The sequence below is a fragment of the Mustela nigripes genome, chromosome 10, assembly GCF_022355385.1.
Source record: "Mustela nigripes isolate SB6536 chromosome 10, MUSNIG.SB6536, whole genome shotgun sequence".
Taxonomy (NCBI): Eukaryota; Metazoa; Chordata; class Mammalia; order Carnivora; family Mustelidae; genus Mustela; species Mustela nigripes.
Genome location: NC_081566.1, coordinates 8,598,321 through 8,625,304, shown reverse-complemented (window position 1 = coordinate 8,625,304; position 26,984 = coordinate 8,598,321). Strand labels below are relative to the sequence as shown.

The window sequence follows — 26,984 nt, the reverse complement described above, 5'->3', positions numbered from 1 at the left end:
TTAGGACGTCGGGGGCCCTTGATCAAAGTGCAGTTCGAACAAAGCACGGAGGAATGCAGAGGGTGGTTGAGGAAGGCTTCCCTGAAAAGATGACAGCTGACCTGACTCTTGAGAAACAAGAGGTCTTGAGGCCGAGAAGGAAAAGTTCCCAGATTTCAGGCAACATAGGCCAGAACATCCAGCCTGTGTGTTCTGGAAGCCCAGGGCTCATTCCGAAGCCCGCCGCAGGTCCCTGCCACCACAGTCGGCATCGCCACAGTCCAGACTCACCTCAGGAGCATATGTATAAACACCGGATGAACAAATTAACGACCTGCACACACGCCTTCTTTCTGTAGATACTCAGAAATGATTCTAGAGCCCCGAGAAGAAGGAAGAACATAAACCAAAAATCCCTTTGGGGAGCCTGTGAACTGAGAGGAAAACAGATGTTTCTTCTCCTTGCTCATCTACAGTCACCCCCCCACCCCGGTGGTCATGGAGAGGCCCCGCCCGCCTGTCATTCCACGACACAGTCTCAGGTGCCTGGAGTCCCCACAGCTTGGGGCTCACGGCCAGCAGGCAGACCTGGTACTGGGCAGGGCCTGCCTGTGCGCCCGTGGAGAGCAGCTCGTCCTGCCTGTGAGGTAGACACGGGGCTGGCCATGACATCGCGCTGCAGGGTCTAAACCAACTGCAGTGATGATAAAGACCAGGGCTGGTTCCGCGTGAGGTAGGGATGAAAGATGATCACAGAACTGCGAGAAACCATGCGATCCTCAGGGAGGTGCCACGGTGTCACTTCCAGGCCTAGACGGGTGACCCGTCTCTCAACTCAGGCCCCTGGGGCGGATTGGAGCCCTTCGAGCCACGTCCTTACCTCTTAGCTGTAAAATCTTCAAGGTTTATTGATGTTCTTCTTTATATTATTATTTCAAGAAAGCCCACTTCAACTTTACAAAGAATCAATTATTGCTAAGACGTATCAAGGCTTTCATATGCTAATGTATGTCCCCCCAACAAAGAAAAGGTGTAGTTGATGGACTATGTCCCAAAGTAAATCTTGTATTGCTTTCTTCAAAGAACATTTTGTGGAACTGATTGTTTATGAAATCCATATGGAAAGATGCTGCCCCATCCCTCTGGCCACAACAGACGTAGCAAGGGGGTGAGGAGGCAGCTATAATGCATTATTGTGTGTGTGTGTGTGTGTGTGAAGCAGTTGTGTACGCTAATCATGTTGGCAAATACTATGACCTAATCAAGAAAGGAAAACGAATGGATGCTTGGATCACAAAAAAATGATAAAAAGTAGAAAGATTTCACTCTCCCGATGGAGACAGAGGTTAGTTGTTCATTACTTGTTGATTTCTCCATTCATTAGCATTCTAGGAACGGGACTTAATGCATTCATAGCGCCCTTTAAAAAGCAGGCATGCTACCTTTCTGCCTACTTGATCTCTGTCTGTCAAATAAATAAATTAAAAAAAATAAAAATAAAAAGCAGGCGTGGGTTCTCAATTCAAGAATTTATTTTAACCTGTTTGGAAACCATTTGCATTTTCAGCAGCCCGACCTAAGAAAACACTCCTTCTAGGATTTCATGCAAGGAAGAGATCAGCTCCCTAAGGAAAGCAGGGCTGCAGCACCCCCTGCCCACCGCTGCCCCCATCCCGAACTGAGTAGCAGGTCACTCGCAAATCTGTGGGCCAGTGGTGAATCTCTCTAGGCTGAACAGTGGCCACTGCTTTGAAGTTGGCTTCGTATAAGAACGTTCCACTGGCCCAGCTTCTGGGTGGTGTGACGCTGCTCTTCTTAACCCAGAGGAAGAGAAAGCAAAAAGGGGACAGAGAAAGCTCCCTTTCTTCTGCCTCCAAGTTGGCTGCCTCCAAGTTCCCGGTGCAAAGGGAAGAAAAAGTGTGCATGGGGAGTGCACTGCGGAGTCCTCTTCTGGGACGAGTGAGTTCCTATTTTGCACATTTTCATTTGTCTGACTCGAGTGGTTCCCTCCAAAGTAGAGCGGCAGCTCTCTCAAGGACAGCCACTTGGCCTGATCATCGAGTGAGCCAACACTTTGCTTTGGTCTCTAGTAAAGGTACTGAATGAAGAACAGGGTACACTCAGTGCTTTTGGCCGCCAACCGCTAATCCCTGGTACCCCCGAGCCTGGTTCTGCTGCTTACATGAGCATGACTTAACGTTTGGTGAACTCAGAGATCTGATTGTAAAAAAAAAAGAGTTTGCTGATTCAGTGAAAACAAAGTAGAATGATTTAGAAAGAATCAACAAAGCAGAGGTGTTTTTGTTTGTTTGTTTGTTTGTTTTTAAGTCTGTCAAGTTAATCCGTGCATGAGATAATCATAAAAAGGACTTGGCGGGGTGGGTGGCCCTGGGTGGCTCAGCTGGTTAAGTGGCTGCCTTTGGCTCGGGTCATAATCCTAGGGTCCTGGAATTAAGCCCCACCTTGGGCTCCCTGCTCAGCGGAGAGCCTGCTTCCCCCTCTCCCTCTGCCTCTGCCTGCGGCTCTGCCTACTTGTGCTGTCTATCTGTCAAATAAATAAAATCTTAAAAAAAAAAAAGACTTGGCGGGAGAGGGTCACTGAAACAGCAAATTCTGCAGGGAGCGTGCCTTATGTCCTTGGCTGGTTTCAAGAAACCAAAATTGGATGCATCAAAAGATGAATTTGGGTGGGGTGTACCCAGAAAAAAAATGATGTGGCACAGAAAATCGGGTGGTCCGTACATAAAGAAAATGTCTCAGCCCAACACAGAGATCATGAGTTCCTGACCTTTGGATTAACCATCCAACTTCCGGTCTCGAGCTTTCTGGATTAGCCGGCTTTCCTAAACATCTGTTCACCTGCACGTACTATTTCGCTTTTGATGATCACTTCTAGCCCACCTCCCTCCTTCTTTAAACCGATAAGTCAGTGAGTGAGTTCGGCAGAAAACACGAGAGCAGCAGTCAGAAATCACAGATTCCAGTCAATCCCCGAACCTTCCGTCTCCGGGCCTGTCTCCTTACCCAGAAAGCGTCTGCTGTGGGGACGGATGGAAGGCGAAAGGCAGACGCTGAGACCAGGGGGTCACACTCACCTCTCAGGTGTCTCTACTTCTCTAAAATGCCATGCTGTGCAGTTCAGCTCACAGAAGACACACAGCGTTCCCGAAGACATTCAGTCATCTTCATTCAGAATTTAAAATAAAAATAGTCGGAAAATAGAGACAAATTTGTTGTGAATGTCAAGAGTAAGCAAATGTACTTGAGAAAGGTGATATTATTCCGAAATTTTTGCCACAGAGAATGAGATGGGAAGTGATATATATTCTTTCAATATAAAAATACAAGCTTAGATGTATAAGCATACCATATGTGTGCACACGTGTGTGCATATTTATATAATGATTCAAATGCGATTTAAGTTACCCGCATAAAATTGATCACTTGTATCCTTATGACTTGCGAATGGGAAAAAAGTCTAAGATGCCACATCTCCAGTGTCCAGGCTTCCTGTGATAAACTTTTGGAAGGAGCTATATTTACTAATTTAGAGTTGCAAAGTGGACTGCAAAGCTTTCATTCTGGGAATAGCATGTGACAGAAAATTGTTGGAATATTTTCCAGCATCAATTTTAATTTTACAAGTGCGAAACTACAAACAACTCCTGACTGGAGAAGATCAACCGCTCCGAGACACAAGCGCTGCCTTCCTTTCTGTCCGAGTTCTGTGACAGAGCTACAACGAAAAATTACGCTCAAGATTCAAGTTAAGTCACCACTGACTTTTTTTGACAGCAACGAGGCTTGTCAAAAATTCATGCTTGCAGGTAAGATGGGAATGATCAGAGAGCCCTAATATTGTTTTGATATTTCTTTCATTTTCATCGGGATGGTACCTGAGTGACTCTTGGCGCCACCAAAATTAGACACAAAAAGTAGACTACGCTGTACAAAGCCAGGAGATGTAAGGGAACACCCACCCTCTTTTGAAATGACCATTTGCCACTTGTGAGTGGGAAAAGCAACTGTAATACTCCATTTATAAGCTGCCTGAGCGTAGAGTCTATATCAATTTCAAGTTTTCTTTTATGATTCAGCTATTCCAAGAGTCTGAAAATATTTCATTAAAAATTAATGTGTTATCCACACAAATGGCAAATATTGAAAAATGGGAATATAAATACAAACTAATAAAAATAGTAAGTCTACTAATACTGAAGAGGAAGGAAGACAGGAGGGGGAGGCGAGCATGTGAAAGGGAGAGAGATTTTAAACATCCGGTTTCTATTCTGGACCATTTATAGAAACAGACAGACACAGCACGCGGAAGCCAAATATATTCTCGGGCTCTGACAGGATTTGTTTTCTATCTTGTCATTATTTGTACTCTATGCTTCCTAATACTGCTTCTCCAGGGCTCTGGATCTCCCGACCGGCCTGACCAGTCTTACTCCAGCTTGCACGCAGGGGAGCTGCCGAGGGCTGGGCGCGTTCCCGGAGCCTGGCTGCCCGGTGGGCTGACTCCCTGCAGTCGGCGGCTCCCCCAGGAGCCCCTCCAGCACGGAGGCTCACGGCCCCCTGCTAGCGCATCCCCGCCTCCCCCACCCCGGCCCCATGCATCCTTCCCAGACCCCTCTGGACGATTCTCTGAGGCTGGAGCGCAGGATCCCGGGTCTATCGTGCGGAGGTAGGGAAGCATCCCTGGTCCAAGAAGGCAGGCACGAAGGTAACACACCCACTCAACCTCCTTGTCTGCTCTTCCTAGAAGAGTGATTTCATGTCAAACAGCAGGCAAGGACCTACCTTACTCCATCTCAGCCCTCACAATTTAAATGCCATTGAGAGAAAGTCACGTTGCTTACTAAACAGGCAGTCACGGACACACACTTGTCCCTCCATCAAAATAACACACAATAGGGTTCTCCTATACCAAAGATAATGAGGGGACTATTTTGAAAATATGAAAGATTTGTTTATGCAGACTAGAAAAACATCCCTTTGCATCAAAATAAGTGTCCCTCTTTATTGCACACTCATTATTTTCTATAGAATTTAAATTGTACATGAAAGTATAATTGTGCCTTGTTTAATGTAAATTGATTGTCTCAATTATTGGGAAAGGATTTGAATTTTAATGGACTACTTTGCTGGAGATGTGCCAGGCAAATCAGCAAAAACTCTAATAGCTCTAACTGTGGAGGTGCACAGCCAAACAGTCAGATAAATCGGTTAAGACGGTGGGTTCTAGAATCGAACCTCAAGTGGTCCGGAAGGGTTAGGAAGCTTTTCTCCATGCACAAGAAATCAGCCGTTAACTTTCCATCTTCAAAGACCCTGTGACCGTGAGCCTATGATTTGGTTTCTCACTTTGAAAAAATGGTAAGATCCACCTCTTAGAACAAAGGACTTTTGTAGTTATACTTTTTTTTCTTTCCCTTAACATTCTTCCTTGCTACAAATTAGGTTATCTGTGAAAATCAGGGCTTTTCTCCAGAGGGGGAACAGACATAAAATGCAGTTAGCCCCGTGTCACCCAGGCCCTGAGACACACTTGTAGATGACACTTCAGCCACCCTAGGAAGTTGGCTGCAGACGCATCCCCGCAGATGGCCACCATAGCTACAGCCTGACCTATCTCCTTTCTTCTAATAAATCCAGGATCTACGAAGTCCAGCAATCTCCCGCACACTTACGATCATGGCCCAGAGCAGACCTTAGCCGTTTGGCTACCCAGATGGTTGCAACGTTGCTACAGTTAAATTATAACCAGCGATGCCTGAGGTATACAGACACATCTGCCCGAAACTGCCAGTCTCCTGCGATCTTTCCCTCTAAGCTGCAGCCTCCAGAAGCAGGTGGAAAAATCACCTCTGGTCAGAGGAGGATGAACTACACAGCCAAGTTTATACCTCAGCTATAAACCTTCAGGAATTTAACTGCTCTCTGAGATATCTGGGGCACTGAAAATATGACGTTTTAATCGTTTCACTCCTGAAAGAGCCTCTTTTTGCAACGGAAAACTGGCAGGGTTAATCTAGACACACATACAGATGTTCATGTATGGGGTAGAGATTAAGATTTGGGCCAGTGAATACAAATTTCTTCTCCTATTCATTAATCTTTCCTGAATGAATGTCGACGATGCTCAAGAAGCAAGTTGAATACAAGGCATTTCTTTTTATAACTGAGTCTAGAAAGAGCCATAAATTATGGCCAACTGTAGTTTTGACTGAGTTCTCCCTAAACGCTGATCTGGCTTGCAAAAAGCAACCTCATTAAGATAGTTCACTGTTTACATGTCCTATAACTTTTCTTTCTTTCTTTCTTTCTTTTTTTTTTTTAATGAACATAGAGTTCCTGGCAACTAGATGTTTGATTAAATTCTACATTTCAGGGGCGCCTGGGTGGCTCAGTGGGTTAAAGCCTCTGCCTTCGGCTCAGGTCATGGTTCCAGGGTACTGGGATCGAGCCCCACATCAGGCTCTCCGCTCAACGGGGAGCCTGCTTCCTCCTCTCTCTCTGCCTATCTCCTCTGCCTACTTATAATCTCTATCTGTCAAATAAATAAATAAAAATCTTTAAAAAAAAATTCTACATTTCAGGGGCATCTGGGTGGCTCAGAAGCGTCTGACTCTTGATCTCAGCTTGAGTCTTGATCTCAGGGTCCTGACTTCAAGCCCCACGCTGGGCTCCATGGTGGGTCGGAGCCTACTTCAAAAACAAATTCCATGATTTGTAATTAGTAAGGCTTAGATTTTGGATAGTACACCCCAACAGGATGAGTTTTAATAAAATGCCACACCCAAGGCACACCGTTTCACTCTAGGAGCACAAAATCTGGCCCCAAGCGGGTATCTGGAAATAAAGAACCAAAGCAAAGCAACAGAACCATCACAGGAGAGAGGGAAAAGTGTAAAGGTGAGAGGAGGGCCAGACAAAGATGGGAAAGGAGTGAAAGTGGCAGGCGAGCAGCCCTGGCTGGTGGGACGGCAGGGGCAGGTCTGGCCTCTTTGATACCCGTCCTTCCCCCAGCCCCACACCTGCGGAGGCCTGGCTGAGCCTCACTTAGCAGCCAGAGCCAGAGTCAGAGTCCCTCAGCTAAATGATGTCTCCCTTCTTCTTTGTCTAGCATATAAATGCATTCAAATTTGCATTTAGTGGGAAAGAGTGACTCTAAGGCTGCTTTTCTGTATTTCTATTTCAAAGTCCCTTTAAAATACCTGCTCTTTTGGGGCACTTGGGGGGCTCAGTCAGTGAAGCGTCTGCCTTCAGCTCAGGTCATGATCCCAGGGTCCTGGGATGGAGCCCTGCATTGGGGCTCTCTGCTCAGTGGGGAGCCTGCTTCTCCCTCTGCATCTGCCCTACCCCCCCTTCCACACTCCCCTTGTGTTCTCTCTCTCTCAAGTAAATAAATTTAAAAAACAAAAATCTTCAAAATACCTGCTCTTTAAACTGTTGCATGCTTTTCATGGATGATGAGAAGAAAATGGCTCTGCTCATGTTCACACACACACACACACACACACACACGCACACGCATGCACGCACACACATTGGAGGACTGTTGCAATTTTTTAAACCAATTAGTTTCTAGAAAACGAAAGCCCAGAAAATATCACTGTATATCATCAGGATATCATCCCCAAACCGTTCTCTTTAATCTGTTAAATCCTCACGGCCAGCCGTCTGCATGTTATCTGTGGCCAGAACGTTGCATCAAACTGCTTCCCACCCCACCTCCACAATGTACAAGTTCAACTAAACAGAGGAAAACACTTTAAAAGGTCCAAAGGCATTGTTCCTGGTGGAATCACCTCAGAAGTTATTTTGCCCCAAATTACCAAAGAAACACTAAAAACAACACGGAATTCCACAAAGGGGTCCACTCATTATGTTCCAGATTCAAGATTTCAGGCTTTTGTGTCACGTTAGAGAGCACCAAAGTGCTGTGCCCAAAGGGTCGCCTGTGCACAAGACTTGGCTGTCCCACCTGCCAGGTTGAGAGCCCCCCCCCCCCCCCCCGGGCTGCCCAGCAGGCTCCTCGACCCCCGAACTGAACTGCCCTCCCCAAGACAGCGGAAAAGTTCTGCCTGCGAACAAAACCCCACAAAAGCAGCCAAAAGCGGAGTATTTCCCAAGAAGAAGTGAGGTCTGGCAGATCCTATTCAGTTTCAAAGGGAGACCAGCTTTTTTGTGTTTTTCCTTTCCTTTGATTTATTTTTCATTGCATGATGATACACTGTTTCATTTGAATTGCAAAATAAGACCCAGGAATGAGTTATTTTATTTAATGAAAACATGGACCGCAGCAGCGGACTCGAAGCTCCTTTTGGTCTCCCAACAACCCGAGGAGGTGGGGACCTTTCCTCCCTCCTGTTGTGGATGACGAAGCGGAGTCACTGAGAGAGGAGTGACTTGCCCGGGAGACGAGTGACAGCCTGTTCAGTGCTGGGGCTGGGATTAGAACCTGGGCAGAAGGCTTCAGAAACTGCATGTTCTTAACCACTAGGCACCATATGCTGTATTGGTAATTAAAAAATCTTTTCAAAAGCTCATTTAGTCTGGCTGTAACAGGTGGGGGGTGGGAGGTCTCTAAGGCGCATTAGCCTGAAGAGCCCCTAGCAGAGAATCTGGGACTCTCAGATGGCACACTGTCACTCCCCGGTGCAGAATGGGAAAAATCTGCCGGGGAGCTTCGGAGCTCGGGACTTGGTGGGTCCTGGAGTCCAGGCCCAGCTCGGATGCAGCTGGCTGGGGCCACTCAGGGGGATGCTGCGGTGTACCGGGGGAAGGTGTGAGCGCTGAGGCCCTGCATTCCCCAGACTGGCCCTGCCACCAGCATCGGCTCAGTGAAAACGGTGACCACGGTATGTCACATAACCTCTCAGAGCCTGTCTGCCCCTCTAAAAAACAGAAGACGAGAACACTATCTTAACTGTATTGATCTAATAGTCACATTCCATATGGCCGCTCTGCTGAAGATTTTTTAATTATAAAACCGAAGTCTTGTGCCAGAGACCAGCAAGTCCCGGCTCCCTCACAAACACCGATTCCATGACGCCATCATGGATAAGATGGCTGACTGAATAACACTATTCTAGATTGATACAGTGCATTTCCCCCCACCCCTGCCAATTTTTAATACCTAAGATCTGATTTGATCCTCATACCTATTCCATGTGGTCTCTGATCCGCATTCCATAGATAAGGAAGCTGAGCCCCAAAGAGTTTATCTGGCCTGTCTCAAATCCTAGGTTGGCAGGGGACATCAGCCCCAAGCTTCCGCTCCCTAGCTAGTGTGCTCTCATAATTTGTTGTTCCCACAGAAGACGTGATGCCTTTTGGCAATAAGTTTACAAATTAATGGAGAAAGTGAAGGACTGGGAAAGATAGAAATCAACACTGATGACCCTCTCAGTCACACCCGAGTCACACTGCCCACACCTCAAGTCATGGGCTCCTCCTGTCACTTGGAGTCAAATGCCATGCCCAATCTTAGAATTCAGGATTTGGCTTCTGAAGCAGCTGCTGAAAGGACTGGCTAATTAAGTCTAAAGGGCAGGTAAATTCTCTCCCATGGGGAAAATTCTGGAACCTGGGCAGATAAAATCCCTTCTCTTTTCCTCCCTCCAGTGGACCATGTGGACGCAGTTTCTTTGTAACAGGCTTATCCAGAAACATCTCTGTGGCTGTGTCTCTGAGGCTTATCATGAAACAGTCAGCAGTGCGATAACACATCCTGCTACACTGTTCTCCATTCTTCCTTGCCTCACCTTCCTCTCCCTCTCTCTTGCTGCCCTGGGACTGAAGCCAAAACAAACACTCATCGTTAATTCTTGCTCAGGTTCTAAGACAAAGGAAATGAAGGGATTGGCCAAATCCTCACGGAGCTCACCCACTTGGGTAGTTAACATATCTAAAAATGGACAGAGAAAGATACATACCAGAGGAATAAGTCATAGACATGGAAGTAGTCTGGTAACACAAAGAAATAACCAGTGGAAGGAATCAATGAACTCAGGATCTAGAAACAAGCTACCACAGGAAAGATGGGAAATGCCGAGCAGACAGCGATCAGGGGTCCACTCTGGCTGAGCAAGTAGGAGGTAGACATCACCCTGTTTACAAGGTAATCACAGAACTGTCTCTCCCTGCTGAAAAGTCTTCAGAAGCTTCCCTCTCCAGTGCTTAGAATAAACTCCAGGCTTAGTTTTACACGATTCAAGAGAAAGACTCTTCCAGACCTAACTGCTGAAGGTCTACCTCCTCTTTGGATGTAGGGAGCCACAAATGAACATAACTCTTACCTTAACAAGGAGAAAGAAGTTAGACAATCGATAAAACCATAATTTTCCTTGAGCCAATCAGAGCCAATCAGGTTGCAAGATAACCTGATAAAGGTCCTGGGGAAAAGTAAGAAGCAAAAGCTATCTTCCCCTGGAGGTGGGTGAAACTGTGTGCACCTGGCCGGAGGAATAGCTACATTTTTAATGAGGGAGGGACAGAAGCAAAATCCATCAGTGGTGTGATTGGCAGAAGTTTGAAATGCAGCTCTCATGGGGGCAAAGAGGTCCTGTTTCATGATGTCTGCTGGTTTCTCTGACGTGAATCCTTCTGCCATGGTCAGGTTAAAACTACCAGCATGATGTTGAATGCGCATACGTTTCCAAAAATTTAGTACATCAGCTCTAGCATACAATTGCATTGGACCCTGAGGAAGCAGGACGAGGTCCTGTCCCCATCCCCACCATAAGCCATGATGACAGTCAAACAAACAAACAAACAAAAAAGCATCAGAATTAAAAAATACATTTGATGTATGAACTCAACAAAGGGGGGAAATCATTAAGTCCGAAGACTGGCCAATAGAGAGGATCCAAAGTGAACTACAAAGAAGAGAGAAAGGAGCTGGGGTGAGGGATGAGTGCAAGAAACAGTGCCCCGAGAGCTGTGGGGCAAGCTCAGAAGGTCTAACCGACGTTGAAGTGGGGGCCTGGAAGGAGCAGAGACAGGGAGTGAATGGGAAGATCTGACCCCTGCTTACTGCCCCATCTCATCTCCTCCTCAACCTCACATTCGATTTTAAAGCCATGGTTCTTGAAGAGACCGTGTTCTCCTTAACCTCTGGCACCTTTAAACATGTACTTCATTCTCTCTGTGAAGATTACTTCTACTTCTTGTCAGGATTCAGCTAGAAGTCATTTCTCTAAGGAACAGTACCCTGTCCCCCTCCGAACCTGGGTGAAGTGCCAGTCCGATGTGCCCCCGGAGCATCCTCAGTGACTCACACAAGAGCAGAGGATTTGACTATGATCACCATGTGCTTCCCTCGTGGGTCTGGAAGCTCCTTAAGGGTAGAGATCATGGCTTTTTGCTTTTCAATGCTCAATGCATAACAAATGTTAATAAATATTAGGATATATTAATAAGCTAGAAGATACCACACAGAGCTCAAGCCAGGCAATCCAGTATAGCTTTTCACATTGACTGTGCCATGTTTTAAAATTACAGTTTGTGGCAGAGCAACAAACATGACTGCAGAAATGAAAAACAAATCCTCTTTAACTTAAAAGTACTAAATTAAATTTTAAATCATAAGGGTTAAGATCATGAAAATGCTGGGGCGCCTGGGTGGCTCAGTGGGTTAAGCCGCTGCCTTCGGCTCAGGTCATGATCTCAGGGTCCTGGGATCGAGTCCTGCATCGGGCTCTCTGCTCGGCAGGGAGCCTGCTTCCCCCTCTCTCTCTCTGCCTGCCTGTCTACTTGTGATTTCTCTCTGTCAAATAAATAAATAAAATCTTTAAAAAAAAAAAAATCATGAAAATGCTAATCAGAACTTCTCAATCTACCTAAACAATAAAACCAGAGAGAGAAATCTGGCTTTAAAGAGTGAAATCACTCACTATGGTTTATGTTGGATTTATGGAAGAAATGTTTAGGGATTTTAAGCATGGAAATATACTTTCTGTCCTCGAATGTAAGAACAGAAATTTGCCGGCCCCTTTTAGCAAAAGCTCTGTCCAAGGAGTGTCTGATGCTCATCACCTCTAAATGGTTCCTGATATAATTTGAATATATGCTTAGTATTTATTTTTAATGGAATACTTTTCATTATCTAAACTTAATTATAGAAAAATAAAAAATAATAAACATTATAAGAATATTAAGACTAGCTGGTAATAGTTGGTTTCCTAAAATATCCATCTCCAAAAACACATTAGCTGTTTCCTCCTACTTTATGTTCTTAAGAGTATTTTTCTTTTTAAATTTTGAAATATTATAACACTCACTCCCAACTATGCTGAAAACATGATGTTTTTAACCAAGTAGGTGAATGCATCACTCTTTAAATTCAATCTCGGGCTTGTACTAAACTTTCACACTGAACAGAGGACATATACACATAAACACACACAGTCACGAACTCGCAGACACTTAGATTACCTTAGGCCTCTCCCAAGTATGGTCCCAAATGTTGTTCTACAAATCAGCTGTAGGAAATTCAGAAGGGTGTTCCCAAAGAAATAACGTTATGTAAACACGGTGTTCTGTTTCACAGACTAGCTCATGAGAGCCCGATTAACCCACAATGTAAATAAACCAGCTTCTAGAATGTTAGCCTCTGAAGTTCCCGTCATACCTCCAGAATCTGGAACACAGCCTGGCGCGTGTTAAAGGGCTGATAAGTATGTTGAATGAAGGATATTGACTGAATAATAGTGTGAAACATTTGTTGAGCACGAAGTCTGTGCCAGGCACTGTTTTCTGAAGAGTTTCCATGGATTATCTTGGGCAATTATCACATCCCTCGAAGGTTGCATTTTTTAGACAGACAAAGGGAGGAAGTGAAGATGATGAAATGTAAGATTTAAGGAATTTGCTCACGACCTCATGGTTAGGATGTGGTAAAGTAGGAAAACCCAGAGAACCTGGTTCTAGGGTGCATGTTCTTAACGACTATCCATGATCTCTTTCCTGAAGTTTTGGGTCTTACGAGCAGAGAACTAGAACCTGAAGGCAGCTTAAAGCATAAGGGCAGGGATGTCTGTCTGCTCGTCCAGCGGTTTATCCAAAGCACACACCACATAACACTCAATAAATATTTGATGAATACGTGAGGGGCGTCTTGGACATCAGGGCTATTCCAGAAAGAAGTGTGAATTATATTAAATATAATTAAATTATATTAAATGTCTTTGGCACTTTCCTTGCTTTCTTTCATTGAGTATCTTTCCATTTAATCTACTCTCAGGTGATCAGCTATGACAGTGTTTGCCTTGTTCCGGCTGCGGTGTCTGGACAGGCTGCTTTCATATATCACCCATTTCCAGATCAAAATTCTAGTTCCTGCAGTTAGAACCTGCTCTGTCATCGGGAGGAAAGCAATCTGACTTCAGGTCTTCCCAATAAAGTCTAATCGAACCTGGCTTCTAGTCCTCTTAGGGACTTGTCAATAATACATGAAAAAATTGGATTTTAAAGAGATTGCTTGTTAACTCCAATTGGCTTATAATTTTGGCATAATTTGGGGGGGAAAGGTCAAACTTTCTAAGCTTTTCCTGGTTTTTGTAGCTTCCCCCTTTCCTGTACACAACACTCTCACAGGGTTTATCCTTAGAGCCCTGAGGGGAGGCAGCCTACCCAATCCCCACTCTTCTGTGGCCCGATAACATGAAAGCTAGAGATAACCAAGAAGCATTTCAAAACAAATTGCAATGAACTTCTTTCCTAGTAACATATGGATTATTTATCATCTTCTATAGTTTTATATTACAAAATAATGGCACATAAATATAAAATAACATAGCAATTGTGTGAATTTACTTTTAATAGTATGTTGCCGGTTATCCAAACATGCAGATTCCGAGTGTGTCTGGGTGGCTCAACTGGTTGAGCCCCCGACTTGATTTCAGATCAGGCCATGGTCTCAAGGTTGTGAGATGGGGCCCCACGTCCGGCTCTGCGCTGGGCGGATGTGGAGCCTGCTCAAGATTCTCTCTCTCCCTCTTCCCCGCCCCTCCTTGGATCCCTCCCACGCATGTGTGTGTGTCCATATGCACTCTCTCTCTCTCTCTCTCTCAATAACTACCACGAAACAGCAAATTCCCAGGCAACAGATCATTAAAGGAGTGCCTCTCTAAAGCATATTTGTGGGGGCAGGGGAAGACGGGAGGTAGGGATTATATATACATTTACTTTAGCAAAAGAGATTCAGATGACTCACTTGTGAATTACAATTCACATAGGACTTGAAACACAGTTACTGAGAAACCGATATGTTGCTGAAACAAGTATGCAATATTGCACTCCTAAAGAGGCTGACAAAACAAGGTAGGACACATGAAATTAATTACCAAGAAGCTAAAATGTAAGGGCATTTTATAATTAAAAGAATAGCAGCATTAAAAACCCAGATGGCCTCAGTACAACAGAGATGAGGCAGTAATAACTAAATGTCCTTCAGCCCCCAAATCATGGCAAGTCAAACTGCTGGAGCTCGGGCAGGATCAGGGGAGACTAGTGAGGGGAGGAAGCCAGTGGAATGCTGCGTTAGCATTCTCAGCAAATTACTGATTTACTGATTCTCCATAAATCACGACGCAGAGCACTTTGGTTTATACTTTGATTACTCTTCTAAATGAGGGAAGATCAACTCAAAACATTTCCTCAGGGACAGGGAAAGTTTTATGAATATACACCCAAATCTAACATCAACAGACGTTTGGTTTACATAAATTAGAGAGAGCAAGAGATCAAACACACACTCCAGGGCAACCAAGTCTTGCCCAGGCTGCCAGTGGAGGCCAGCCCCCAAGATACCTCTCTTTCTTGCATGTGGGGCTTCTGGAGGTCCAAGAGCAACAGGAGGGACCTCCCAGGAGATGGTAGGTGATGTCACAGCTGCTCTGGAGCCCCATCAGCCCAAACAGAAAGGGAGCCTGCAACCAGGGGAGAGAGGTGGACCCTTTTCATCTTTGGGTCCCCCTCCCCTCCAGCCTAGAGCGGTGACTACACCAAATGGATGTCTGATAAACAGAGAACAAACCAGTTCTGGCCTTAGCTCCCTTTACCAGCTCTCCACTTAGAAAGCTGAATTTATTAGCTCATGTCCTCTCAAGCCTCTGCTGAAAGCATGAAATGACCCTCTTCTAGTCCAGGATTCCACCTGGCTCAAGCTTGGTCTCTCCTCTACTCTTTCTGATTCATCTGATTCTCAAAGTCTTTCACAGAAATACATACCTTTACGAATCCCCTTATGGATCAGGTAAATTATTTCATAGTTTTTACAGGATATGATTAAGAGGATTTTTAAAGGAACGAATTTTATTTGAAGTAGGTATACCTTTAAATTTTTTAATATAAAGTTTATTTGTAAAGCAATTTTTCTGAACCTGAAATTATTCTAAAAGATAAAATCTATTTAAAAAAATGATGAGAGGGGTGCATGGGTAGCATAGTCGGTTGGGTGTCTGACTCTTGGCTTCAGCTCAGGTTGTGATCTCAGGGTTGTGAGATGGAGACCCACGTCCGGCTCTGAGCTCAGCGTGGAGTCTGTGTGAGAGTCTCTCCTTCTCTCCCCACCCTCAAATAAATAAATAAATCTTTAAAAACTACATGATGAGAAACAGGGTATTCACATGGTCTCTATCTCCCCACGAGGCACTTGATAACTTCTCTTGAGCAGAGAGATCTGACGGACGCCACCTTGACCAAGCGATCAAACTCAACACCACCAGTGATAAGACACAATGACAGCTTGTCACCCTCAATGAGGTGCACTGAGAGGGACACAACACTGTGGGATTTCTACCCAAAATGCCCAACCTCGGCCTAACCACCAGGAAGCCTCAGATAAAGCAACACAGAGCCACTCTACAAACAATGGAGCAGTTGTCATCAAAAGCGATGAACTATCACAGGTCAGGTTTCTCCCACTGAGAAAAATTGTCTAAAGACAACTACAGAGAAACGGGAACTAAACTGCAACACGGAATCTTGAACCAGAACTAGAATATTAAGGGAGAGCTAATGAAATCCTTATCAGGTCTAGAGATGGGCTCCTAGCACTGCATCAATGTTAATTTCCTAGGTCAGATCAGTGTATTGTGGTTATGTAAGCTAACCCACATTGTGTGTGGCTGGGCCAAGGGCATATGGGAACTCTCAGTTGTTTTTGCAACTTTTCTAGAAGTCAAATTATTTCAAATTAAGAGCTAAATAAAAGTAATTTTATGATGTAACCAATAATGCCAGCTATGTCACTTCATAAATTAAATCCTTAATGAATAAATTATATAAGAAAAAAGACACAATTGGCCAATAACATAGTATGGTTTAGGAACAAAATGTGCTCTATAATGTCAATTTGAAGTTAAATTGAAGTGTTAGAATTAAAAACGTATAAAAATAGCTTCATGATACTTTTTGGAATTCTTGGGTTTGTTTTTTTTTTTAAGATTTTATTTATTTGTCAGAGAGATAGAGCGAGCACAGGCAGGCAGAGTGACAGGTAAAGGAAGAGGGAGAAGCAGACTCCCTGCAGAGCAAGGAGCCCGATGTGGGACTCGATCCCAAGATGCTGGGATCATGACCTGAGCTGAAGGCAGCCGCTTAACCGACTGAGCCCACCCAGGTGTCCCTTGGATTTTTTTAATGTAAAATTTAACTTATTGCTTCATTTTTTAATTGAATAAGTAATTTAAGACTCAGAGCAAAACTGAAGGGAAGGCACAGAAACTTCTCATGTACCCCCTGTCCTCACACGTGCGTAGACCAAGCCCTAACATCAGCATCCCCTGCTGGAGTGGTACAGTTGTTACAAGTGATCAACCTACAGGAACACGTCACAATCACGGGCAGTCCACGGCTTGGTGTCGTTTATTTTATGGGTTTAGACAAATGTATAATGACTTGTAGACACTATTATGGTATCATATAGAGTATTTTCACTGCCCTAGGAATCCTCTGCTCTCCTCCCCCATACCCTTGGCAACCACTGACGCTTTTATTGCCTCCACTGTTTTGTCTTTTCCAAAATGTCATACAGTTGGAATCATAGTTTGTAGCCTGCTCTGACTGGATTCTTTCACTTCATAATTAACATTTAAGGTTCCTCCATGTCTTTCCAAGGCCAGATAGCTCATTTCTTTTTAACGCTAGATACTACTCCACAGTCTGGTGGTACCACAGTTTATCCACTCACCTGCTGAAGGACATCTGGTTGTTTGCAAGTTTTGGCAATTATGGATAAGGTTGCTTTAGACATCTCTGCACAGGCTCTTAGGCGAATGTAGGTTTTCAGCTCCTTTGGGTAAATACCAAGGAACGTGATAGCTGGATCATAATCTGGTTTTGTAAGAAAATGCCAAACTGTCTTCCAAAGTGACTGTACTATTCTGCATTCCCACCAGCAGTGAAAGAGAATACCGATTGCTCCAAATCCTTGCTAGCACTTGATGGTGTCGGTGTTCTGGATTTTGACCACTCTAACAGGTGTGTAGTGGTTTCTCATTGTAGTTCCAGTTTGGATGTCTTTCCCTGAAGACATACGATGTGGAACATTTTTTCAAATGCTCATTTGCCATCTCTTCTTCAGTGAGGTGTCTGTTAAGGTCTTTGACCCATTTTTTAATTGTTTTGTTTTCTTATTGTTGAGCTTTAAGAGTTCTTTTTGGGTAGTCTGGACAATAGTCCTGTATCATCTATGCAGTATTTTCTTCCAGTCTTCGCTTGTCTTCTTATTCTCTTGACAATGCCTTTCTCAAAGCAGAAGTTCTACATTTGAATAAAGTCTATCTTATCAATTACTTCTTTCCTGGATCTTATCTTTGGTGTTGGGTCTAAAAAGTTATCATCATTCTCAAGGTCCTCTAGGTTATCTTCTAGGAGTTTCAAAGTTTTGTATTTTAAATTTTGGTCTGTGGTCCGTTTTGAGTTCATTTTTGTGTCAAGTGTGAGATCTGTGCCTAGATTCATTCTTTCTTTCTTTTTGCATGTAGATGTCCAGTTATGCCAGGAGGATTTGTTGAAAAGACTGTCTTTACTCCATTGTATTGCCTTTGGTCCTTCATCAAAGATCATTTAACTGTATTAATTTGGGCCAACTTCTGGCTTCTCTGCTCCATCTCAAAGGTCCCTTTGTCGATTCTCACTCAAATACTGCACTGTCTGGATCAGTTGGAAGTCAGGTAGTGCCAGTCCTCCAATTTCATTCTTCTCCTTCATTATATTGAAACTGTGTTGCCTATTCTGGGTCTTTTGCATTTCCATGTAAACTTCAGAAGCACTTCATCACTACCCGCAAAATAACTTATTGGGATTTTAACTGGGATTCCATTAAATCTATAGGTCAAGCTGGGAAGAACTGACATCTTGACATCATTGAGTTTTCTTACTTATGAACATGGAATACCTCTCCTTTTATTAATTCTTTGGCTTCATTCAGCAGTTTTAGAGTTTTCCTCACATAAATCTTTTTTTTTTTCCTCACATAAATCTTAAAAAGGTTTTTTTTTGTTAGAGTTATACTTAGGTATCGAATTTCCACGGTGCTAATGTAAATGGTAGTGTGTTTTTAATTTTAAATTCTAGTTCATTGCTGGTATAGAGGAAGGTGATTAATTGTCATCTATTAACCTTGTATCCTACAACCTTGCTGTAATTGCTTATTAGTTCCAGGAACTTTTGTCTGCATAGATGATCATGTCAACTACAAAGGCAGTTTTAGATTATCCTTCCCAATCCTTAGGGCCTTTATTTCCTTTTTGTCTTATTGCATTAGTTATACCTTCCAGTATAATGTTGAAAAGGAGGGGTGAGACAGAACATCCTCACCTTCTATCTGACCTTTGTGGGAAAGCCTTGAATTTCTCACCATCAAGTATGATATTAGCACTAGGTGTTTTGTAGATGTTCTGTATCAAATTGAAGTTCCCCTCTCCTTCTAGTTTACTGAAAGCTTTTACCATGAATAGATGTTGGATTTTGTCAAATGCTTTCTCTCTGTATCTATTGATATGATCATGTGATTTTTCTTGCTTGGCATATTGATGTGATGGGTTATATTAATGGATTTTTGAATGTTGAACCAGTCTTATAAACCTAGAATAAATCCTACTTGGTTGTAGTGTATAATTCTTTTTAAATATTGTTGGATTCTCTCTGCCAATATTTTGTCTTATTTTGTTTTTGAATGATGAAATAAAGGTTAAGATTTCAGGCTGCTATTTTCAGGGACTTCTCTGAAAACAGTGAATAGTCTTACTTCCCCCAAAATGGAATGTCTACATTAGATAAAAATCAATACTCTATTTCCCTTTTCTTTTTCCCTCTAAGTAAGTTCAAGGCCCAATATGGGGCTTACAACCATGACCCCAAGATTAAGAGTTACATGCTCTATCGACTAAGCCAGCCCGGCGCTCCTGTTTCCTATTCTTAACACTGGTTTTTAAGGAATCAATATTCTATTAGAAAAAATACAACTTTATAGATTTAGTAAAGATCATTCTGAGGTAGTTTATAGAAGAATTGCCAATTTTAAACTCATTATTCACCCATTACATTTCAATCAGCAGCTGCGTGTCTTCGTCAATGGTTTTTATGTGTGTAATTTAAGCCATATATTACCACAACAAGAAAACAAACTATGTGAGACCATGTAACTGACAAAGCAACACAGAATGCTGGGACCGGTGACCCAATACTTGACCCCACGACAGCACGTGAGGGCACTGAGGCTTGTTCCCTCTGCAAACACTGCGGAGTTCTCACATGGTTCTATTTTCGAAGACAAAATGTATGAATCCATATCTGTCTCAAAACATTACTAGAGGGGCACCTGCTGGCTCAGTGGGTTAAGCCTCTGCCTTCAGCTCAGGTCATGATCCCAGAGTCCTGGGATCAAGCCCCGCATTGGGCTCTCTGCTCAGCAGGGAGCCTGCTTCCCCCTCTCTCTCTTTCTGTGTATTGCTCTATTTGTGATCTCTCTCTGTGTGTCAGATAAATAAATGAAGTATTTAAAAAAAATTAATAGAAAACATGTCATTGCTATCTTGAACAGGAATCCCCGGGACTGCCTTGGTGGACACCAGGGATTCTAAATCACCAGCTGGAAAATGGACCTTTCCTGACTCCACAGTTTAATGATCTGGACAATTACAATATAATACGTTCACATCTACCCCTCCTGATACATTCCCCCACCCCTGGTTGCTTGGTCTTCCTCTCCGGCTTGCTAATGCTTCCCACTTTCCTTGGCTGCCGAATCTCATGAAAAAATACTTTAAATTTGTTACGTCAGTTTTTCTATTCATACAACTTTTCAATCTTCCCTAATATAGTTGTTGTACTCTTCTACTAACAATATTTTTGTTACCATAACCAGTGCTGTCTATGTCACTAAGTCCAGTGGACACTTTCGATCTCTTAATCACTCAGTAGCATCTGGTTGGTCCCTCCTCTTTCTGAAGCACATACAACAACAAGTTCTTCTGGTTTCCATTTATTTCCCAGGTTACTTGTCTTAATGTCTGTTGCCAACCTCTACCTTATCTTTAAAAGGCTTGATGTCCTTGGGGTACCTGCTTGGCATAGACGGTCAGGTGTCCAACTCTTGGTCTTGGCTCAGGTTACGATCTCAGGGTTGTGAGATCAAACCCTGTGTCGGGCTCCAAGCTGAGCATGGAGTTTGCTTCAGACTCCCTCTCTCTCCCTTTGCTGCCCACATACTCTATCTCTCTCTCAAATAAATATTTTCAAAAATGTTGATGTTCTTTAAATGTTGAAGCTCTTTTCCCTTCTTACTGTGCTTTTCCTCTAAGTGATCTACCTTACTTACTCACAAGGTTTCAAATATCCTCCTTAGGCCCCTGGAGATTTCTATCTCCAGCCCAGACCTGTCTCCCGAGCAGTGTCCCTATGTGTCCCCCCCCCCCCAACCCCCAGCTCCTGGCTTATTTGACATTTCCATTTGGTAAGAAGCATTGGCATGTTAAATTCAATGGGGCGGAGCTGAATGCTTGGTCTCATCCCAAGCCCAAGACATTTCACCCACAAACCTGCTCCTTTGTGGACCCTCTAGCTAAGTGGTATCACTCTGTCCCCATTTCTTGAGTCAGAAACATGGATTTTATCCTTGACATGCCCCCCTACCCAAGGCAGCCAATCAATTACTAAGTCCTACTGATTTTGCCTCCTACATATCTCCCCAATCTGTTTACTATCATCGTTACCATCACGCCAAGTCCAAGCCGTCACCAGCCCTTGACTAACTCCTCCAGGAGCTCCCAGCGGAGCTGGTGCCAACACCGTGGCTCCGCTCTAATGCATGACCTGCTCTGGAACTGGAATGCTACTTTTTTAAAAGATTTATTTATTTATTTGAGTGAGAGAGAGAGAGAGAGCACAAGCGAGCTTGTGCAGGAGGGGTAAAGGGAGAAGGAGAAAGAATCTCTAGCAGGTGCTGTGCTGAGCGTGGAGCCCGACACGGGGCTTGATCCCACGACCATGAGATGATCATGAGATGACGACCTGAGCCGAAACCAAGAGTCAGAAGCCTAACCCGCTGTGCCACCCAGGCGCCCCTGCAATGCTATTTTCAAAATGCAAATTTGATCTCTCATTCTTCAAAAAATTATTAAGTTACTTCTTCCCTTTATAAAAGATTAAAGTAAAAGGTCTGTAATAAAAACTTTAAGGCGCTGCCTTTAGGTCTCGCCCTCACCTCCCTCTCCAGCCTCAGCATGTGCGATTCTTTCCCCTATTCTTTATGTTTTTCTCCTTCCTCAAAAGTCCTACCGCAGGATCTTCAATTTTACAGTCGTCTTTTCTCTAGAACAGGCCCTGGCAGACTCATATAGGAGTAGGCCAGACAGTAAATATTTCAGGTTTCAGGGGCCAACAGGTCACAGCCTCTGACTCAAGCACAAGAGAAGCCACAGACAGTCTGTGGACAATGAGCACAACTGCCTTCCTGAGCCACGCGGTGCGGGCTGAGGGCTGGGGCACGTCCGCCAGCTCCGGCTCTAGAAGGCTGCCCATGCCTGTCCTGACGCTTACAGATTCATCTCAACCATCACTTCTGCCACCGAAACTTTTCCTGAGCAGGTAAGTCCCCCTATTAAAGGTGCTTTTACCACAAAGTATATGTCTCTTTCATAGAACCAATTGTTGCTGTAATTAACTAGAAATTTAAGAAATTATTTCCTCTGTATTCATCTTCCCTATTAGGCTGTAAATTTCATGACAACGGGGGACTGTATTTACTTTGTTATTTTATTCCCAGCATGTGGTGGAGAACACGGCACAAGGTAGCAATTGCAAGTATCTGCTGAATGAATGAATGATTAATTTGCTGCTTGGCCTTTAGTCAGCAACTTAGCTTTCTGAGCCTCAGTCATCCATCTGGAAATGGATGATAGTAACAGCTACTTTCCCATTTGTTTCAAGGTAAGACAACACGGCTGAGTACAGTTTATGAACTCTAATACAAATTTAAGAAAAAAAAAATTAGCGAAATGCCCTGGTTGCCCAATATGCAATAAACTGCAGCCCAAACCAGGCCAAATTCTCTGGCTTGTTTTGTTGGCCCTCTAGTCATGAATGGTTTTGTTTTCAAAAGACAGTAAAATAAAAAAAAAAGAAAACAAAGAAGCCCTAGTGACAGAAACCACATGTGGCCCACAAAACCCAAAATATTTTAGTCTGACCTAGAACAGTGTCCAAGTACATATTTAAAAAAAAAAAAAAAAGATTTTATGTATTTGACAGACAGAGATCACAAGTAGGCAGAGACACAGGCAGAGAGGGGGCAGGGGAGGCAGGTTCTCCGCTGAGCAAAGAGCCTGATGCAGAGCTTGACCCAGGACCCGGGAATCATGACCTGAGCCCAAGGCAGAGGTTTTAACCTACTGAGCCACCCAGGCGCCCCTCTAAGTAAATATTTTAACAAGTAAATAAATGAATGATTAATACCTCCCAAATCCACCCACATTTTAGTATTTTGGTGACTGAAAAGCAGTGCCATTTTCCAACTGCCTTTCTTCCCTTCCTTTCCCTTTGAGCAAGTGATCAAAGTTATAAGGTATTTATCCCCTCCCCAAGGAATCTATGTTGACTTTAAATACATTTTTTAAAAAAAGGAGTCTATAAAAATTTTCATTTTCCTCTCAATTATGTCAACAATTGCTTTTGAAACAGAGAAGCTGCAGCGTGTCTGGGGAACAGATAGGAACAGGGGGCTGGAGACCCAGAAAACCCCTTCAAGCTCGCCCATGGTGCTATGCACGCGATCACCATGTGGAGTCCAAACCTTCAGCAATCCATTCACCGTATGGTGTAAATACTGATGTTTCTTTTTCCCTGGGGAATCCATCATTATATAGAAATTTTAAGTGGCAAATTTATAGGAAATGACAAGGGGTTGGGTTTATTACAAAGAACTGCACTGAAAAGGAAAGGAATTTGGAGTCAAAGCATCAAGATTCAAGTTTGAACTCTACCGCCTCCTTAACCCGTCCCTTTGAGCAAATCCATTAGTCTCTCTGAGCTTGCGTCTCCTCGTCTGGAAAAAGACAGCGAATATCATTGGTGCCATTTAGTAGGTGACTAGTAGAAGCCAGGTGCTTAACACACATTTGACCTTGTGTCAAACTGCAAAGTGGCCATTATTAGTCCCAGCACATAGATGAAGAAACTGATGCTCAGGGAGGTCACATGACTTGCTCCGAGAGAGAATCAAAAGGTTTCGGAGTCAAATTCTGTCTCAAGCAACACCATCAGTGCATATCTGATAAAGATATTAACCTTTGGGTGCCTGGGTGGCTCAGTCGGTTAAGCATTTGACTCTTGGTTTCGGTCAGGTCATGATCTCATGGGTCATGGAATCCAGTCCCACATCAGGCTCTGCGCTCAGCAGGGAGTCCCCTTAGGGATTCTCTCTCCCTGCCCTCATTCAAGCATGCACTCCCTCTCTCTCAAGTAAATGAATAAATATATTTTTTTAAAAAGATATTTAATCTTCTTAGACCTTTTTTATGTTTTATCTTACAAAAAACACATTAAAACTAATTTCTATGAAAGTCCTCCATATTACATTATCGACTTACACCTTAAAGGTAGATGGTTTTCCTACAACGCTCTCTAGAGAATAGTAAAGAGGGATATGTGTATTAGAAGAAGTGACGAAAGCACAAAACTCAAGGCTCAAGAGTATCAGATTTTGAGCATATCCCTCACGTGCCACTGTGGCCATGAATTCCATTACCGCGCATCAGTTCCATTCTGCTTTTGAACCAAACACCGCCAGTATACGGCATGTCAGTTGATTACTAAAGCTGAATTACCTTTCCTTCATTATCTCATGCAGTCTCCCGTGTTGGACACACTGTTCCTCCAGCTCATCGTTTCTCCTCTGTAACTTTTCCAGTTTGTTGTATGTATACATTTTCTCTTGATTGAGCTGAGTGATTTCAGACCTAGAGCAGTGAAAACACAGAAGTGACAGACATTAAAGGTTCTTATCACCAGAGCACACTTTTACTATATAAACTTAGCATTATCTTAAACCCCATACTTAAAAATAACAGTGTAAATAAAAGTTATGTTATGTAAATTGAAATATTTCAGACATTGCACAATGTCTAGTGGAGGGATATAAGCATTGTAGGGCCTCACGAGGTAGACAGAGTCTACACAGAGAAAGGAAGAGTGACTTACTGAAAGAGATGACTTTTTCCAGGAACGACACAAAAATAATAAGGATTCATACTCATACCCCAAATTTACTGAGTGCCTATTACAGGCCAGCCACCACGCTGTGAAAGGAGCAACCCCAGGCCTAATCTCTATGATAGAGCATTGTTTCTTTTAATTAACATAGCTAATGGAATGGCACATGATTTAAATCATATGGTTCCAAAAGGCATAATGAAAAATGGCATTCCTCTACCCGCCCTCCCACCCCACCTCCAGCTTGTCACGTGAATTACTACTATTCCGGTGTGTAGTTAAAGCAATAGGCATACGCACGTCATGTGACTACCTAAATATTGGTCCTTGCTGGCTCAGTAGCTCATCACGATCACATGCGCGCTGGTGTGATGAGGCCTTGCGTGTGGAGTGAAGGAACGTCAAGCCATCTTTTCCGGTGGGAGATTTCTAATATCCACATCTGTCATTCTTCCCTCTGTGGCCATTCTGCTTCTCAAGAGAAGAATTCTCCAGCTGCCTGCTCGCTGGGTCTGACCCTAACCCCCAGTGGTTAAGGAGCCAGTGGGAAATAGGTGGGGATCTCATCTTCCAGAACGCAGACTTCCTATTACTTTCCCTCTGCTGCGCTCAGTGCCCCTATTCTAACCAGAGCCTGCTCGTTCGGTGTCTTCAGAGAGGAGGTCCCTGATCTGCTGGGAGGAAGAGGGACGGCCACCGGCTGTGTGGGGCAGGGGGCGGAACCAGCAACTGCGCTTTCAGTCCTGTGCTCCACCACTTCTGTCTTCCACGTTCTGGCATCCCAAGAGCAGATGAGCTTGCTTCCCATGCGAACGCCCCCTCTGGGGACACATACGGTTCACTTTCCCCCACTTTGCCACCACGGGTACTACTTACCCAATCTTCTTCCTGCCTTCACACATTGCATGTGGGATCACAGGTTTAGCTACTTTGGGGATGGCTTGTGTCCCTCAGGAAATATGCCACCTCTCCAGAATCTTGGAGGATCACCTCAAGTCTCGAGATCTGCAGATCAGAAACCTGAGGAAAGCCCTATCGTCATCCTCGCTTTTCGCTCAGCGTGGATCCTGCGGCCGTCATCTCCTCATGCGCCACTGCCCCACAGGCACCCAAAGTTTAAAGCTCTTGCATAAGAAAATGCGAGCAGTTAAGGACCAGTTTGTCTCTTGAAGGTTAAGTAGGACCCCTGATGCAGAATTCTGTCCCTCCAAAGAAAGGATTTCTCCGTGAGGTGGGAGTGTCTTTTCTTCCCGGTCAAGGAGACACGTGGATTTGCTTGGGGAACTCATCCCCGGGGGCCAACTGGCGTCACTGTACGAAGCGATTTCTGGCTTTCCCTTCTCCTCATCCCTCATTTTGTTTTCATCCTGGTTCCAGTGTCACCTCAAAGGAAACTTGCCCTGATTAATACTTTGCAGTTCTCAATATGTCAGCGCATTTTTTGGAAAGTATCCCCAGCTTTTCTGCATATATTAGCTTATAATTTATTCCTCTGAACTGTGGCTCGATGCCTCATCTTTCTTACTAGATTATCCATGAGGGCAGGGATTATCTCGTTCAAGCTCACATCAAGCACTCAGTCTACATTTGCTTCTCCTAATAAGAATTCACTTATATTTGAAATAGTCTAAATCAGTTAATAATGATTTATGTTTCTCTTTTCAAAATCACATATAATATCCAAGAACTTAAGGCAGTTATAAAAAATTGTTAATTGAGTGTTCTTCTAAGAATAGTATCTCCTATCACAACATGCAAAAAAATATTCCAAAAAGACAACAAAATATCCTTAAACCAGATTAGGAAAACATGCAGAAAAGTATTTATCTGTTCTGAGGTACTTCCCCAGGAAAAAAAAAAAAAAAAGTCGCTTTTTAAAAGAGCATTCATAGGGGAAACAGATTTTTATAATATAAAAATGTGAAACCTTTGCACATAAAAAGTTGTAACGTTCACAGTAGCATTCTTTCTAGAAGCAACCTTGCTCTGCAACCTGATATCTGGAAACTGAATCCAGAAATGTGTCAACAGGAGATTGGCTGCATTACTTACACAAAGGGATATCAAGAGGCTATTCTGACAGTGAGGGCTATTTGGTGGTGGTGGTAATTACTGATAAAATATGATATATTGGTAAGAAAGGAAAATATTTGAAAATCAGCATATATAAAGTGATACCATTTTATAATTTAAAAAATACTCTTTCCTCTTCCCCCTTAAAAATACTTGGAGGTATATATTACATATTAATATGTATTATCTCGAGGTGTTAGAATTAG

At 43.5% G+C, this 26,984-nt stretch overlaps 1 protein-coding gene across 11 annotated transcripts in view; it reads right to left on the bottom strand.

Annotated features, from left to right (window-relative positions):
* Positions 1-26,984, bottom strand: part of SDCCAG8 (SHH signaling and ciliogenesis regulator SDCCAG8) — a 229,449-nt gene that overhangs the window by 48,332 nt on the left and 154,133 nt on the right. For 10 of the 11 annotated variants that reach the window (XM_059412519.1, XM_059412520.1, XM_059412524.1 and 7 more), the window contains one exon: positions 24,321-24,452. In XM_059412519.1, coding sequence (XP_059268502.1) covers positions 24,321-24,452 — 132 coding nt within the window. Of the gene's footprint in view, positions 1-3,074; positions 3,163-24,320; positions 24,453-26,984 lie in introns of all 11 variants that reach the window. The other variant, XR_009406554.1, reaches the window with a different exon arrangement.